The sequence below is a fragment of the Carcharhinus amblyrhynchos genome, chromosome 4 (assembly GCF_965287045.1).
Source record: "Carcharhinus amblyrhynchos chromosome 4, sCarAmb.v2.hapA, whole genome shotgun sequence".
Taxonomy (NCBI): domain Eukaryota; kingdom Metazoa; phylum Chordata; class Chondrichthyes; order Carcharhiniformes; family Carcharhinidae; genus Carcharhinus; species Carcharhinus amblyrhynchos.
In genome coordinates, this window is record NC_137327.1 from 128,655,121 (window position 1) to 128,672,544 (window position 17,424).

The 17,424-nt window shown below is 44.9% G+C and overlaps 1 protein-coding gene across 1 annotated transcript; it reads left to right on the plus strand.

Moving 5' to 3' along the window:
- The first annotated feature begins 305 nt into the window (after positions 1 to 305).
- Positions 306 to 14,267, plus strand: LOC145342703 (protein EOLA1). Its single transcript, XM_080188264.1, has 3 exons — positions 306 to 451; positions 8,719 to 9,018; positions 12,875 to 14,267. Exons 2-3 carry the CDS (start codon positions 8,766 to 8,768, stop codon positions 13,081 to 13,083), a joined length of 462 nt encoding a protein of 153 aa, XP_080044390.1. The 5' UTR covers positions 306 to 451; positions 8,719 to 8,765; the 3' UTR covers positions 13,084 to 14,267.
- The last annotated feature ends 3,157 nt before the right edge of the window (positions 14,268 to 17,424 follow it).

The window sequence follows — 17,424 nt, forward strand, 5'->3', positions numbered from 1 at the left end:
AACGCGAACTCTTCCTCTTTGTGCAAATGCTGCCAGACCTGCTTTTTCCAGAACTTTCTCTTCTTATTTCAAATTTCCAGCATCCGCAGTATTTTGCTATTATTTATAACACATTAAACCGGTTGTGTTTGTGTGAAAGGAGAGAGCGGAGGGCTAAATGGCCTTTTGTCACACCAAATAACCTCGTCTTTTTCACTGACAATAGACCATGAACCTCGGTCATTGATTTGTCAGGCCTGTGTAAGTAAAACATTGATGTTAGCAAAATGAATTGGTTTGGGCTGGCACTTCCTGTTCAAGTTTGCAGGCTGTAGTCAGTATGTATGTGCGTGAATAGATCCTGTCGTCATTTCTAACGTAGGGTATCGTCAGACTTTAACCTGTGATTCTGTTCTTCAATGTGGTCAGTACACAGAGGATCCCTCTGCAGCCCAAGGGTTCCGTGAGAAAGGTCAGCCTGGAGTTCACTAAAGATTTATCTTTCTTGTTAAATATCTGGTGTAAATAATCCCACTGCCCATAATCAGCTTGTGGTCTGCACACAATAATGTGCATTGAACAGGAATTAGACTGGACCTTCCAGCCACTCCTCCTCGTATCCAGGGAAATTGTACTCAGTGACAATAATTTTCTAAAGCCATTTTCATTGAAAAATGTGCAATTTTTAACTGAATTATAAGCATCTCTGCTTATTGTAGAATCCCTACGATGCCGAAAGAGGCCATTCAGCCCATCAAGTCTGCACTGACAACAATCCCACTCTTATGGTCCTATCCCTCTCACCCCACGTATTGACCCTGCTAATCCCCCTGACACTGAGGGGCAATTTAGCAAGGCCAATTGTTTCACTTCACGGGCTAGATCTCTTTGTTATCCTAAGGCTTGATGCAGTCTTAAAATCATTGAATCCCTACAGTGCAGAAGGAGGCATTTGGCCCATCGAGTCTGTGCCAACTCTCTGACAGAGCATCTTACCCCGGCCCATTCCCTGCCGTATGCATATAACCCCACACATTTATCCTGCTCCGCCTTTCTACATCTCTCCATTTTTAATGTGCATTCTGGATTTAATGACTCCAGCATTGGTGGCCGTGCCTTCAGCTACCAACACCCTAAGCTCTAGAATTGCCTCTCTAAACCTTTCCACCTCTCTCTCTCTCTCTCCTTTGAGGCCCTTTTTGAAACCTAAAACCTCGCCATGTGGTTTAGCATTAAACTTTCTTTGCTGATGCTCTTGTAAGGTGCCTTGCAATGTGTTAAAGGATGCCTCAGATCTGCAAGGTCTTTTCGCTGTAACGCTGGCTTATGGAATGGTAAAAAGTCTGACAACACCAGGTTTTAGTCCAACCTATTTATATATTAATGGTGCCATAGATTTGCTTGTGGTAAGGTTTCTCTGTGCACCCTATGCCCAATCACCATCAGAAGCTTACCCCAGTCCAACGTTGGCATCTCCACATCACAATCACCATCGAACAGAGGGTCTTCGGTCAGGTTTCTCTGTCACTGTGGGCAGAAGCTGCTTGAACCTCGCACTTCCTTCCCCTTCATATTTCCCAGTAACTTCACCATGTCTCTATGACCACTGGGGAGATTGCTGCAGTTGGACTGAGATACCCTTTAAGAAACCTTTCTGAAATTTTGTCTCATGCTTAAGTCACAAGTTACCCTGCAGAAGGTAATAAGGAAGGCCAGTGGAATGTTGGCCTTTATTTCAAAGGGAATGGAGTCTAAAAATAGGGAATCCTTGCTTAAACTGTACACGGCACTAGTGGGATCACACCTGGAATACTGTGAACAGTTTTGGTTCCCTTATCTAATGAAAGATGTACTGACATCGGGGGCCGTCCAGAGAAGGTTCACTTGATTGATTCCGGGTATGGAGGGATTTCCTTACGAGAAGACTTTGAGTAGGTTGGGCCCATGCTCATTGGAGTTTAGAAGAATGGGAGGCGACCTTATTGAGACAAATCGGATTCTCGGGGGGATCGACAGGGTGGATGCTGAAGGTTGTTTCCCCTTGTGGGAGAGTCTAGGACCAGAGGGCACCATCTCAGAGTGAGGGGTCACTCATTTAACACAGAGACGAGGAGGAATTTCTTCTCTGAGGGTTGTGAATCTGTGGAATTCTTTACCGCAGAAGGCTGTAGAGGCCAGGTTGTTGAGTATGTTCAAGGTTGAGATAGACAGATTTTTAATAAGTAAGGAAATCAAGGGTTATAAGTTAAGGTGGGAAAATGGAGTTGTGGGGGTGGGGGCTGGGTAGGATTGTGGTCAGTACAGACTCGATGGGCCAGATGGCCTCCTTCTGCTGATTCTATGACGATTATCGTACCATTTTAGTCATGACCTCATTGAATGGCGGAGCAGAATCAATAGGCCAAATGGCTGTAACTATGGTCCTCCCCAGTTGGATCAGCCCTTTCTCTATCCCTCATCCTTTAAAATCTACGTCACAGCAGCAGTTTTCTCTAAGGTTCACCCTTACAACTATGCGCAGAATGATTTGAACATTGTCAATTTGCTAATGATACAGGAGTGGCGTGGGGCAGGAGTTTTAGCTGTGTTAAATCGTGAGGATGGAAGTGCGAGAGACTGCAAAGTGGAGAAGAATGAACAGATAGGTGATAAATGTCGCTCAAAATAGATCACATTGGAAGGAAAGAAACGGTATGGAACTTAAGCAGATGTTTCAAAAGCTAAATAGCAAAAAGATTTGAGGAACCAACACAATCTTTAACAGAAAGATTGCTAATAGAAAAATGCTTCAGCCTAAAACAAGTAAAATGATATCCTGGAATTTATATACAAGAAATGAAAGGGTGGTGAATCTTTACGAGACGCTGGTTATGTTGCAATTAGAAGGAATATTGTGGGCAATTTTAATCACATTATTGTAGAACAGAAATTAGACCCATGACAATAATGCAATAGGGTAGGTTTACTCAGAGAATATGATTGGGATTTTATTGTAATGAGATTGGAAAAGGTTCAGAGAGATCTAGCTAATAGGAGCTTTGAAAAATCCACAAAGGTTTGGGAGGGCAAATAATAAAAGAGGATTTTGATTGTCCGCTGAGCTGGTAACAAGGCAGCATCAATTTAGGATTAGTGCTGAAATCCCAAAATTTTATTTTACCACAAGATGATTATTAGAAGATGGAATATGAATCAGGTGTGGCAGCCAAGGGCAAGTTGGGTAAACCTTTTTTTGAAGAGAAACCTTAAGAGGTATAAGGCAAAAACAGGAAATGGGATTAGATTACTCCATCTCAGAAAACAGGAACAACTCCTGGAATCATCTTATTGAATAGCACAGGCAGCACCCATTCGGCCCATTGAGTTGCTGCTATCTCTTTCAAAGAACAATCCAGTTCCTTCCATTCGCATGTTCTTTCTCTCCATCCCTGCAATCCTTCTCTCCTTCAAGTATTTAACCAACTGCCTCTGAGGGTTATGATTGGATCTGTATTAACCACCCTAACAGGCTGAAACCTGACTATTTGTTGCATAAAGGAAAATTCCTCATGATTCCTTTGGATCTTTTGCCAATTATCTTAACTCTGCCCTCCTGGCCCTTCAGGAATTGGAAATAGTTCCTCTTTATCCAGGCCAAAACCTTCCTGATTTTTAACACCAGTAACAAATCTTGTGGACGGCACAGTGGTTAGCGCTGCTGCCTCACAGCGCCAGGGACCTGGGTTCAATTTCCAACTCGGGTCACTGTCTGTGCAGAGTCTGCACGTTCTCTCCGTGTCTGCTTGGGTTTCCTCCACTTTCCTCCCACAGTCCAAAAGATATGCGGGTTAGGTGGATTGGCCATGCTAAATTGCCCCTCTGTGTCAGTGGGATTAGCTGGAGCAAATGCATCAGGATAGGGCTTAGGTGGGCTTGTGGTCAATGCGGACTTGATGGGCCGAATGGCCTCCCTTTGCATTGTAGGTTTCCTTGATTCCATGAGATCTCCCCTTAGCTTTCTGGGCTCTTAAAGGTAACAACACCAATCGGTCCACTTAATTTGTAATCCCTCATCCCTGGAATCATTCTTTTATTAACTGTTTTTTTAACCTGCCCTAAGATCATAAAAACATAATAAAAAGTAGTCCATTTAGCCCATCGAGCCTGTTCTGCCATTGAATGAGATCATGGCTGATCTGATTGTGGCTTCATGCCAATTTCTTGCCTGTCCCCTACAAGCCCTGGCTCCCTTCTCAATCCAAAATATGTCTAATTTAGCCTTGGATATATTCAATAACGCAGTCTCACTGCTCTCTGGTGGAAAAAATTCCAAAGTCGCAAGACCCTATGGGAGGAAAAATATGCCTCCTCATGTCCACCTTAAATGGGAAGCCCTTTATTTTGAAACTGTGCCCCACAGTTCTACCTTCCCCAACAAGGAGAAAACATCCTCCCAGCATCTATCCTGTCAAGGTTCCTCAGAACATTTCCATAAGATCACCTCTCATTCTTCTAAACTCCAATGAGTAGTGATAGGCAGAGGGATCTGGGTGTTCAGGTACACAGGTCACTGAAAGTGGCAATGCAGGTGGAGAAGGTAGTCAAGAAGGCATATGGCATGCTTGCCTTCATTGGCCAGGTCAATGAGTTTAAAAATTAGCAAGTCATGTTGAAACTTTATAGAACCTTAGTTAGGCTGCACTTGGAATATAGTGTTCAATTCTGGTTGCCACACTAACAGAAGGATGTGGAGGCTTTGGAGAGGGTACAGAAAAGATTTACCAGGATGTTGCCTGGTATGGAAGGCAATAGCTATGAGGGGAGGCTGGAGAAACTTGGTTTGTTCTCACTAGAATGATGGAGGTTGAGAGGCGACATGATAGAAGTCTACAAGATTATAAGTGGCATGGACAAAGTGGATAGCCAGAAGTTTTTTCCCAGGATGGAAGAGTCAATTACTAGGGGCATAGATTTAAAGTGTGAAGGGCAAGGTTTAAAGGAGATGTACGAGGCAAGTTTTTTATGCAGAGGGTGGTGGGTGTCTGGAACTTGTTACCAGGGGAGGTAGTGGAAGCAGATACAATAGTGACTTTTAAGGGGCATCACGACAAATACATGGATAGGATGGGAATGGAGGGATATAGTGTCCAGAAGGGTAAAGGGTTTTAGTTCAGTCGGGAAGCATGGTCGGTGCAGGCTTGGAGGGCCTGTGTTTTAATTGTCATTATGCTTTGTTCTTTGAGTATAGGTCCAACTTGCTTAATCTTTCCTCATAAGACAAACTCCTTTCATTTCTATCCTACCACAAACATCCTAAGCCCCTCAGTTCTTGCAGCCCCTATTTAACGTCCGTTCTCTCTCATTCTCTCCACGAAGCGGGATAGAATTTTCCCGGCGAATAGCTTGCCAATGGCTGTGAGTGAAATGGACAGCTGTGAATCTCACTGGGTGTGGAGATGCCGGCGTTGGACTGGGGCAAACACAGTAAGAAGTCTCACAACACCAGGTCAAAGTCCACAGGTTTATTTGGGATCACGAGCTTTTGGAACACTGCTCCTTCATTGGGTGAGTCTTCATCACTCAGCTGATAAAGGAGCAGTGCTCCGAAAGCTCGTGATTCCAAATAAACCTACTGGACTTCAACCTGGTGTTGTCAGACTTCTTATTTTGATTTGATTTGATTTATTATTGTCACATGTATTAGTATACAGAGAAAAGTATTGTTTCTTGCAAGCTATCCAGACAAAACATACCATTCATAGAGAATAAGAGAGGACCGAATGTAATGTTACAGTCATAGCTAGGGTGCAGAGAAAGATCAACTTAATGCAAGGTAGGTCAAAAGTCTGTTAGCAGCAGGGAAGAAGCTGTTCTTGAGTCGGTTGGTTTATGACCTCAGACCTTTGTATCTTTGTCCTGAAGGAAGAAGGTGGAAGAGAGAATGTCCAAGTGTGTGGGGTCCTACGCTGGCTGCTTTGCCAAGACAGCAGGAAGTGTAGACAGAGTCAATGGATAGGAGGCTGGTTTGCGTGATGAATTGGGCTACATTCAAGACCTTTTGTAGTTCCTTGCGGTCTTGGGCAGAGCTGGAGCCATACCAAGCTGTGATACAACCGGAAAGAATGTTTTCTATGGTGCATCTGTAAAAGTTGGTGAGACTCGTAGCTGACATGCCAAATTTCCTTAGTCTTCTGAGAAAGTAGAGGCATTGGTGGGCTTTCTTAACTGTAGTATCGGCATGGGGGGACCAGGACAGGTTGTTGATGATCTGAACATCGGAAAACTTGAAGCTGTCAACCCTTTCTACTTTGTCCCCATTGATGTAGACAGGGGCATGTTCTCCTTTACACTTCCTGAAGTTGATGACAATCTCCTTCGTTTTGTTGACATTGAGGGAGAGATTATTGTTGCCACACCAGTTCACCAGATTCTCTATCTCATTCCTGTACCTGTCTCGTCATTGTTTGCGATACAACCCACTACAGTGGTGTCATCAGCAAGCTTAAAAATTGAATTGAAGGGGAATTTGACTACACGGTCATAGGTGTACAAGACGTATAGTAGAGGGCTGAGAACACATGGGGCACCAGTGTTGAGGATGATCGTGGAGGAAGTGTTATTGCCTATCCTTACTGACTGTGGTCTGCGAGTTAGGAAGTTCAGGATCCAGTCACATCTGGAGGTACTGAGGCCCAGGCCACAGAGTTTGGAGATGAGTTTCATGGGAATAATAGTGTTGAAGGCTGGGCTGTAGTCAATAAAAAGGAGTCTGACATCGGTGTCCTGGTTAGCTAGGAGTTCCAGGGTTAAGTGCAGGGCCAGGGAGATGGCATCTGCTGTGGACCTGTTGTGCAGTTGGCAAACTGTAGTGGATCCAAGTAGTCCAGAAGGATGGAATTGACTCGTGCCATGACTAACCTTCTGAAGCACTTCATAATGATGGATGTCCAAGCCACTGGCCGATAGTCATTAAGGCACGCTGCTTGATTTTTCTTGGGTACTGGGATGATGGTCATCTTCTTGAAGCAGACAGGGACTTCAGATTGTTGTAAATGAATTATTAATTTATTAATGAATTCAGACCATTTGAAATAGGAATTTTAGTTTGTTCAGCCCCTCCAGCCTGTTCCACCATTCAGTGGAATCAGAGCTGATCCGACATTGCTCATGTCCATCTTTCTGTCCCTCCCTTGTAACATTTGATTCCCTTACTGATCAAAAATCTATCCCAGTGTTCAATATGTACGCAGATTTTGTCCCCACAGCTCTTTGTGCCAAGGAGTTCCGCAGGTTCACAACCTGAATAGGTCACTGAGACAATGGGACGGCGGCGCGGGCTCGTTGGGCCGAAGGGCCTGTTTCCCGTGCTGTGTTGTTCTTTGTTCTTTGTTCTCTGAGACAAGAAATTTCTCCTCATCTCAGTTTTAAACCGGTGTCCCTTTATTCTGAGACCATTCCCTCTGGTCCTAGTTACAGAGAAAGTGAATGTATTGAAAGGATAAATAGAAACTGGGACACAGAGCTGATCTCACAGAGCTGAGAATTGGATTCATAGAATCCTTACAGTGCAGAAGAGGCCATTCAGCCCATCCAGTCTGCACCTCACCCAGGTCCTCTCCCCCTACCTTATCCCTGTAACCTCACATAGCATTTCTCATAGCTAATCTATCTAACCTACACATCTTAGGAGACTAAGGGGCAATTGAGCATGGCCAATCCACCTAACCCGCACATCTTTGGAGTGCGGGAGGAAACCGGAGCACCTGTAGGAAACCCAGCAGACATGGGGAGAACATGCAGACTCCACACAGACAGTGACCCGAGGCCCAAATGGAACCCGGGTCCTTGGCGCCATGAAGCAGCAGTGCTAACCACTGTGTAATACAAATTGCATCTTAAACCCGGACTCTACTAACTGTTATTTAGAGTCCAAAATAAATTGATGTCATTAATTAATGAAATAGACACTTATCTCAAATCTGAAAAAGTAACAAGAGAGGGTGAATTTTCTTTTAATTAAAGATTTGGGTCAGCAGCTTTCATGAGTAAGTGTGATATAGTGTGAGTAAGTGTGTAAGTGTGCGAATGGGATGCTGGCCTTCATAGCGAAGGGGATTGAATATAAAAGTAGGGAGGTCTTGCTGCAGCTGTACAGGGCATTGGTGAGGCCGCAGCTGGAGTACTGTGTGCAGTTTTGGGCGCCGCACCTGCGCAAAGATATTTTGGCCTTGGAGGGAGTGCAGAGGAGGTTTACTAGGCTGATACCGGAGTTGAGGGGGTTGAGCTATGAGGAGAGGCTGAATAAACTGGGCTTGTACTCGTTAGAGTTTAGAAGAATGAGGGGAGATCTCATTGAGACGTATAAGATGATGAATGGGATGGATAGGATAGAGGTGGAGAGACTCTTCCCGCTCAAAAAAGACAGTAGGACTAGGGGGCACAGCCTCAAGATAAAAGGGGGGCGGTTTAGAACGGAGTTGAGGAGGAACTTCTTCACTCAAAGGGTGGTGAATCTCTGGAATTCTCTGCCCGTTGAAGTGGTGGAGGCTGCCTCGCTAAATATTTTTAAGACGTGGGTTGATGGGTTTTTGATAAGAGAGGGGATTAAGGGTTATGGGGAGAGGGCGGGAAAGTGGAACTGAGCCACGGCAGATCAGCCATGATCTTATTGAATGGCGGGGCAGGCTCGAAGGGCTAGATGGCCTACTCCTGCTCCTATTTCTTATGTTCTTATGATATTTGTGTATCTTTTTCTTGCAGGTTTGGATCGGAAATAGGTTTACTTTAAGGGGTTAACGAATGGTCCAATGAGAGTTGGCTGCCTCTCATTCCGCCAGCCATTTGCCGGCCTGATTCTGAACAGTGTGAAGACACTGGAGACCCGCTGGAGACCTCTGCTGGCTGACCTGCGGGATTGCACCCTGGCCATTCACATCGCCCACAGGGACTGGGAGGACTCGGGATGGAGGGACATCCTCACCCACACACTGGGAATGAGCCAGCCCCAGATACAGAGCCTGCTGGACGAAGGCGAGAGGTTTGGCAGAGGAGTGATTGTCGGTAAGCTCAGAGTTGCCCCGGTTCTGCTTCACCTTGAGATTTTGGATCAGTGGTGGAAAAGGGAGCCTGCAGCGGGCCTCCAAACTCAACACCTACTTCCTCATCTAACACACCAGTCCCCTGGCACTCACAGCTGAGGTGGGAGAAGGAGGTGAAGATGGAGGAACAGATCTCATCTTCTGGCTAGGCACGTTACAACCTTCCAGTCTCTCCATCGAATTCAACAACTTCAGATGATAAGCTCTACCCCACTTCGACCCCTTTGTTTTCATTTCACTTAATTTTTAACTGTTTTCTGCCTTTTATTTCTTTATTGTCTTTATTTTTCTTCCCCCCCCCCACCACTCTTTCTCTTATTTTATCCCCCTTTTCTTACCTTTTTTCCTCCCCTGCTTCCCTTTTCTCAATCTTACCTCTCACCCACCTGTCTCCCCCATCTTCATCTGTCACAGTTTACCCTCTGATTTCAGCTTCTCTGCCGTTTGGCCATTCACACCTTCTAATCTCTCTATGGTAAGAAGCCTCGCAACACCAGGTTAAAGTCCAACAGGTTTATTTGGAGAACCACTCACCTGATGAAGGGAGCAGCGCTCTGAAAGCTCGTGATTCCAAATAAACCTGTTGGGCTTTAACCTGGTGTTGTGAGGCTTCTTATTGTGCCCACCCCAGTCCAACGCTGGCATCTCCACACCATTCTCTCTACGGGCTGCCATTAGCAGCCTTTCCCCTTGTTTTTGTGGCTATGACTCATCTTTCATTCCCTCACCCTACAGGATAAATATCTCCCACTTTCTGAGCCTTTTAGCTTTGGCAAAAGGTCGTCTGGACTCAAAACGTCAGCTGTTTTCTCTCCTTATAGATGCTGCCAGACCAGCTGAGATTTTCCAGCATCTTTTTCTATTGGGAAGAAATATTCTTCTCACAAACAGCGAGTACACGTCTGAAATAACACTAAAACCTTGCTCCATCTAAGGCATGTGAGTTTGAACTATCATAAATGAAATAATGTTAGTCCTTCATTATCTTTTCAAACTGTTCTCCGTGGCTTCTCCTTGTACCAACTATCACTTGTCTTTTTGTCAACGGCTGCACGTTGCTTATCCGACATGGGAATCGTACAATTCCTACAGTACAAAAGGAGGCCATTCAGACCATCAAGTCTGTACTGACCATATCCCATCCAGGCCCTATTCCCGTAACCCCACACATTTACCCTGCTAAACCCCCTGACACTAGGGGACACAATTTAGCATGGCCAATGTGTGTGGAGTTTGCACATTCTCCCCGTGTCTGCATGGGTTTCCTCCAGGTGCTCCGGTTTCCTCCCACTGTCCAAAGATATGCAGGTTAGGTTGACTGGCCATGGTAAATTGTCCATTAGCATCAGGGGGATTAGCGGGGTAAATGCATAGAGTTGTGGGAATAGGGCCTGGATGGAATTGTGGTTGGTGCAGACTTGATGGGCCAAATCATAGAGTCATAGAGGTTTGCAGCATGGAAACAGGCCCTTCGGCCCAACTTGTGGCCTCCTTCTGTGCTGTAGGATTCTATGATAATTCTGTGATAATCAATCAACCTAACCCACACATCTTTGGAGTATGGGAGGACACCACAGAACCTTGAGGAAACCCACACAGACACAGAATTGAACCCGGGTCCCTGGCGCAGCGAGGTAGCTAAGCACTGTGTCTCCGTGCCATGAGGCTAAGAGAAAAAGAGAGGCATTTACACTGTTCCTTTCCCAATACCAAATGACTAACTTACAAAGTACTTCTGAAATGTTGTAACATAAGAAACAAAGCAGCTCATTTGTGCACAGTAAAATGATGGTAAAGACAGCTTGACATATGAGGAGTGTTTGAGGACTCTGGATCTGTCTGAAAATGGAGTTTAGAAGGATGACGGGGGATTCCATTGAACCTTACAGAATACTGCAAGTCCTGGATAGAGTGGACGTGGGGAAAATGTTTCCATTAGTGAGACAGACTAGGATCTGAGAGCACAGCCTCAGAGTAAAGAGATGACCCTTTAGAACGGAGATGAGGAGGATTTTCTTCAACCGGAGGGTGGTGGATCTATGGAATTCATTGCCACAAAAGACTGTGGAGGTCAGGTCATTCATTGAGTGTATTTAAGACAGAGATAGATAGGTTCTTGATTGGTAAGGGGGTCAAAGGTTACTGAGAAAAGGTGGGAAAATAGGGTTGAGAAACACAGTAAGAAGTCTAACACCAGGTTAAAATCCATTAGGTTTATTTCGAAGCACAAGCCACAAACTTTCAGAGCACTGCCCCTGAGGGACAGTGTGTAGAGAAAGATCAATTTATGCTTTTTACTCTGCTTACCCCAGTCCAATACCAGCATCTCCACATTGTTGTGGAACAAAGCAGCCATGATTGAATGGTGGAGCAGACTCGATGGGCTGAATGGTCTAATTCTGCTCCTATATCTTATTAGAGAGATGCCCAAGGGTTGATGGGTCACCTTGTATTTTCTTCCTATTCACATTTCTGCAAGAGAGATTTTTGCTGCAGCTCTGTCCTGCATTTATTAGCAACCTTCTGTTCTCGGTACCTCATCAAAGAGACTCGGGAATGCCGAGGCCATTCCTTTCCTATCTCAGCTGAGGTCTTCCAGGGTTTCAATATTTGACCCTTCCCGTGTGGATGTCATCTCCAGAGTGAATGCTCCTCTCACCAGCATTCTTCCCTCCAGTCTTTGTAAACTTCAGCATGCTTCCAAAAGCTCTGCCTGCTGTGTGGTCCCCGTCGTGTCAAATCCCACCCACCCATCGCTGTTGCACTTACTTTACAATGGGGGCTTCAGTCTCCCAAGCCTCCAATTAAAAATACCCATCATTGCATTGAAGCCTTTCATGGTTCTGCCTCTCCCTGCCTCTGTAACAACCTTCAACCCTCCCAGGGTTCCTCATTATTCTGCCTCTGGCCTTTTCTGCACCCTCCTCTTTACTTAGCCCTGAACTGACAGCAGGTTAGAGAAACCCACATGATTATTTTTACCGCAATCACTGATTTAAATCATCTGCACTTCTCTATTCGGAGCACAGTGGAGCTAAATAGGGAAAGCTATATAGAGAAATCTAAGATTTGATTTGATTTAATTTATTATTGTCACATGTATTAGTATACAGTGAGCAGTATTGTTTCTTTCACGCGATACAGACAAGCATACCATTCATAGAGAAGGAAATGAGTGAGTGCAGAATGCAGTGTTACAGTCATAGCTAAGGTGTAGAGAAAAATCAATTTAATGCAAGGTAGGTCCATTCAAAAGTCAGATGGCAGCAGGGAAGAAGCTGTTCTTGAATCGGTTGGTACGTGATCTCAGACTTTTGTTTCTTTTTCCTGACGCAAGAAAGTGGAAGAGAGAATGCCCAGGGTGCACGGGGGTCCTTAATTATGCTGGCTGCTTTGCCGAGGCAGCAGGAAGTGTAGCCAGAGTCAGTGGATGGGAGGCTGGTTTGCGTGACGGACTGGGTTATGTTCACGACCTTTTGTAGTTCCTTGCTGTCTTGGGCAGAGCAGGAGCCGTACCAAAGCTGTGATACAAGCAGAAAGAATGCTTTCTATGGTGCACCTGTAAAAGTTGGTGAGAGTCGTAGCTGACATACCAAATTTTTTTTAGTTTCTGTGTGAGGATTGCATTATAAAAAGCCTCGACATTTAATGCTGATATGAAGAATGTGACAGCTTGAGGAAGTGGTCCCTCCTTGTTTACGACGCCTGCTCCCCTGCAGACCCTCATGGTAAACGGTGAGATTCAGTATGAGGATGAACACATTACATTGTCATTGCCATTGTCCAAATTAAGACTCCTCTCTGTGTGTGCGTCTCAGGTTTGGTTGATATTGGAGATACCTGGCAATGCCCGAGTGACTCAGCCTTGGGCGAAACGAGGATGTTGGAGAAACGAGCTGTCCTGCGAGGGCTGGAGAACAAATATCTCACCAATCTATCCAATCCCCGATGGCTACTTGAGCCAATCCCAGCACGAGGACACAAGGATGTCTGGATGGTCGATATTCCTGATGAACTGATACCTTGATGACCTCCGGCAATGAACTTAAATCTGTCTGATTGTTGGGAAGAGAGTGCAGAACTATAGTGACATGGGAAACTGGGAAAAGTCACTGCTTGCTGACCCAGATTCCTGGAAAATATTCCTTTGGACTCCCTAGGTTTTTTTTGTAATGTTACTTTGTTGTGTTTTGCTGCTTTTTGGAGTATCTGGAACAATAAATTATGGAGCTCAAAATTTCCCCTCCCAACCCCCTGAAAAATTATGCTTCCTTGTATATGTTACAGCTTCAGTTATCATTTGGTGATTTTATGTAGTTACTTTTTAAAACAGTTGCTCGTTGTACAAGATTATTGATCAACATCTGCGTGCTGACAGATGGGATCTTACTGTGACTGGCGTCATTCATACTGGAGACAAGTTTACTTGGGAATGGACCAGAATTGGACCCCAGGTAAACAGTCAATAGTAAATTGACGGGGGCATCGTCTCCATCGAGTAAATGGGATTTCGGATCGGACTAAATCCACCCCCTCACCAACTCCCTTTCTTAAAGAGGGAAAGTCCACCAAATATTCTTCTTTTTCAAAGGTAACAAGTTATAAATGGTGAAATTAAGAGGTTTTCTTGTGGGATCCAGTGGTGAAATCATTCTAGTTAAGAGTGTTCTGCTTTGCTCCCATTGAGTTCTGTTCTCGTATTTCCCGCTACCTTACCTTTTGCTGCTATTAACAGTCTTTAGTCCTTAATGGCACCAATAACACCCCCTTTGTCTTATGTCCAGGAGACCTTTGTTAATCCCTGCATTACTCCATCCTCTCTCTGTTGCCCCCCTTTCCCACTATCTGAACCTTTCTATGCTTCTGTCTGTGCGGAATCTGCATGTTCTCCCCGTGACTACATGGGTTTCTTCTAGGTGCTCCAGTTGCCTTCCACAGTCTAAAAGACGTGCTGGTTAAGGGGATTTTTACAGTAACTTCATTGCAGTTTTAATGTAAGCCTTGTGACATTAATAAATAAACTTTTCAGCTCTGTCGTAGGGTCTTGCCAACTGGAAACGTTAACTCAGTCGTTCCATAGATGCTCCCCAGACCTGCTGAGTTTATCCAGTATTTTCTGTTTTCATTTCTGATTCCCAGCATCCGCAGTATTTTGTAAAGAGTGCATCCTGGTTTTTGAAGGGGCAGTGCTCCAAAAGCTCGTGATTCCAAATAAACCTGTTGGACTTTAACCTGGTGTTGTGAGACTTCTTACCGTGCCCACCCCAGTCCAACGCTGGCATCTCCACATCAAGGGGGCACCTATCAAGTACAGTTTAAAATTAAAGATGGTTGAATTCCATAAATCTGGAATGACAGTAGTAGGATCGGGGACAAGTTAAGCACAGGGCTGTGTTCTGTGTGACAGTCTGAGGCTCTGAACAATTGGATGTGATCGTTGATCAAATCCTGGAAACATTTCATCAGCGTGAAGTAATCAGCAGGAAGTTAAATCCTGGGCGGCACGGTAGCACAGTGGTTAGCACTGCTGCTTCACAGCTCCGGGGACCTGGGTTCCATTCCCGTCTTGGGTCACTGTGTGGAGTTTGCACATTCTCCCCGTGTCTGCATGGGTTTCATCCGGGTGCTCCGGTTTCCTTTCACAGTCCAAAGATGTGTGGGTTAGGTTGATTGGCCATGCTAAAATTGCCCCTTAGTGCCCAGGGATGGGATTAGTGGGTAAATGTGTAGGGGTAGGGCCTGCTGGATGGGATTATGGTCAGTGCAGACTTGATGGGCCAAATGGCCTCTTTCTGCACTGTAGGGTTTCTATGATTCTAAGTTTATTGCTTACCAGGAGGACAGAGCATTACAAACCAGAACACATACTGCCCTTGTACAGATCGATTTCACGTTCTAGGCTATCGTGTTCCGTTTTGGTCACCCTACCTTAAAAGGATCATCGATGCATTGGAAAGGATTGAGAGAAGGGTGAACAAGAAGGCTCCACGGTTATGGTGAACTAAGCCATGAAGATAGCTCAAATAATCCAACGTACAGTAACTGGACATTAAGACAAAGGGAATACATGATAATTATATTTTAAAATAATGGCACAGCCCTGGACAAGGTTAGGGATTACATGCGAAACGTATTCCAAACAGGACAATTGATTTTTGCCAATCATAGAATGATATAGCACAGAAAGAGGCCATTCAGCCCTTTGGTCTTTGAAAGAACTATCCAATTAATCCCATACTCTGCTCTTTGTCCACACCGCTCCACATTTTTCCACTTCAAATAGATATCCAATTCACTTCTGAAAGTTACAAGTGAATTAGCTTCCAACACCCTTTCAGGGAAAGCATTCCAGATCATCAACACTCATGGTGTAAAAAATACTTTCCTCGTGTACCCTCCAATTCTTTTGCCAATTACCTTCTTTGGCCACTGAAAGCTGTTTCTCCTTACTCATTCTTATTAAATCCCTTCATGATTTTGGACCCCTCTAACAAATTGTACTTTAACCTCTCTGCTCCATGGAGAACAGTCCCAGCTTCCCTCAGTTTCTGTGTATGACTGAACTCCTGTATCCCTGATACCGTTCCACTCAATCTTCTCTGTGCCCTGTTTCAGGCCTTGGCATCCCTCTACTGCTCAGAAGTGATTACAAAACTCAAGCTGGGCTTTAACCCAGATTTCAGGAAAGTATAAAACTATTTCCCAGCTTTTTTCAGTCTTACAATATAATAGAATAGAATCCCTACAGTAGGGAAGGAAACCATGTGGCCATTGAGTCTGCACCACAACAATCCCAGCCAGGCCACATCCCTGTAACCCCCCACTTAATTACTTTGCTAATCCCCTGACACTAAGGGTCAATTTAGCATAGTTGATCCACCTAATCCATATATCTTTGGACTGTGGGAGAAAACCATAGCACCCAGAGGAAACCCACGCAGACACGGGGAGAACATACAGACTCCGCACAGACCATGAACCCAGGTCCTTGGCACTGTGAGGCAGGAGTGCTAACTGCTGTGTCACCCTGCTACCCCAGGCAGTGCTTGGAATTACGCACAAATTGTTTCCTGGCAACCACATCGGTAAGTCAAAACCTCATAAATCAGAACCAATTTCCTCACAGGAACAATGCTACAAATGGGGGGTCTGTTCCGACAGTGAGGGCCCGCAGCATTTCTATCTGGGTTTGTACAGAGTCAATGGCCCCATACTGCGCTGCTAGATGTTGGATTATTTGACTCTTGTTTCTCCAGCCCTACCTGAGGCATTTTGGAAAGAAACCATTTAATCCATTGATAAATTCCTAGGATGTTTCTGCCAAAGTTACGGGGGTCTCCTGTGGAAATGCTACCGCGTGGTATCTGGGGAAAGCAATGATCTAAGCATTTGGAAGAGTAAAACATTTCAAATTTTTAAGCTGATGTCAAAATCTATTCCAGACAATTTAACTTAGCCAAAACTCACGTTCCACTGGGCTGCGGTGGTGCCATTAAGCTGAATCCAATGCTGTAAATTCAAAACAGTGCTTCAATTTATAAGCAGCGTAAGTGCTGGTGTAACTCAAACGCCATAAAGTTGAGGGGTGCCTGTAAAGCCAAGGATTTTGTATTATTGTTTGACAACCTACTCATCGTCAAAGATTTGGGTACAACCATCTCCAGGTCTCTCGGTACCCGACTCCCTTTCAAACTGTATCATTCATATTGCCTCTGCATTTTTACCTACCAAAATGTATTCAAAGAATCCCTACCATGCAGAAGGCCATTCAACCCATCGAGCTTGCACTAACAACAATCCCACCCAGGCCCTATCTCTGTAACTCCACATATTTACCCTGCTAATCCCATTGTCATTAAGGAGCAATGTAGCATAGCCAATCAACCAAACCTGCACAGCTTTGGACTGTGAGAGGAAACCAGAGCACCAGGAGGAAACCCACACAGACACAGGGTGAACGTGCAGACTCCACACAGACAGTGACCCAAGGCCGGAATTGAACCCGGGTCCCTGGCACTGTGAGGCAGCAGTGCCACTGTGCTGTTCACTTCTCTGTGTCAAATTTTATTCAACATGTATCCACCCATTTTACCAGTCTGACCATGTCTTCCTGAAGGCAATCCTAAGGAAGTTTCCTAGGATGAACTTGGCAATGGAGGGACTGGCATATGAGGAAAGGTTAAACTGATTGTGTCTGTACTCCTTGGAGTTCAGAAGAATGAAAGGTGATATAATTGAAATGTACAAGATTCTTAAGGGGTTAGACAGGTTAAAAGTTGGGAAGATGCTTCCACTCCTGAGAGAATGTAGGAACAGAGGGCATAGTCTCAGAATAAGGGGGCGCTCATTTAAGACGGAATTGAGGAAG

Coding starts and splice junctions, on each gene's coding strand:
- LOC145342703 (XM_080188264.1), top strand. CDS start 8,766: ATGAGAGTTGGCTGCCTCTCATTCCGCCAGCCATTTGCCGGCCTGATT. Junction 9,019..12,874: donor TGGCAGAGGAGTGATTGTCG/GTAAGCTCAGAG, acceptor TGTGCGTCTCAG/GTTTGGTTGATATTGGAGAT.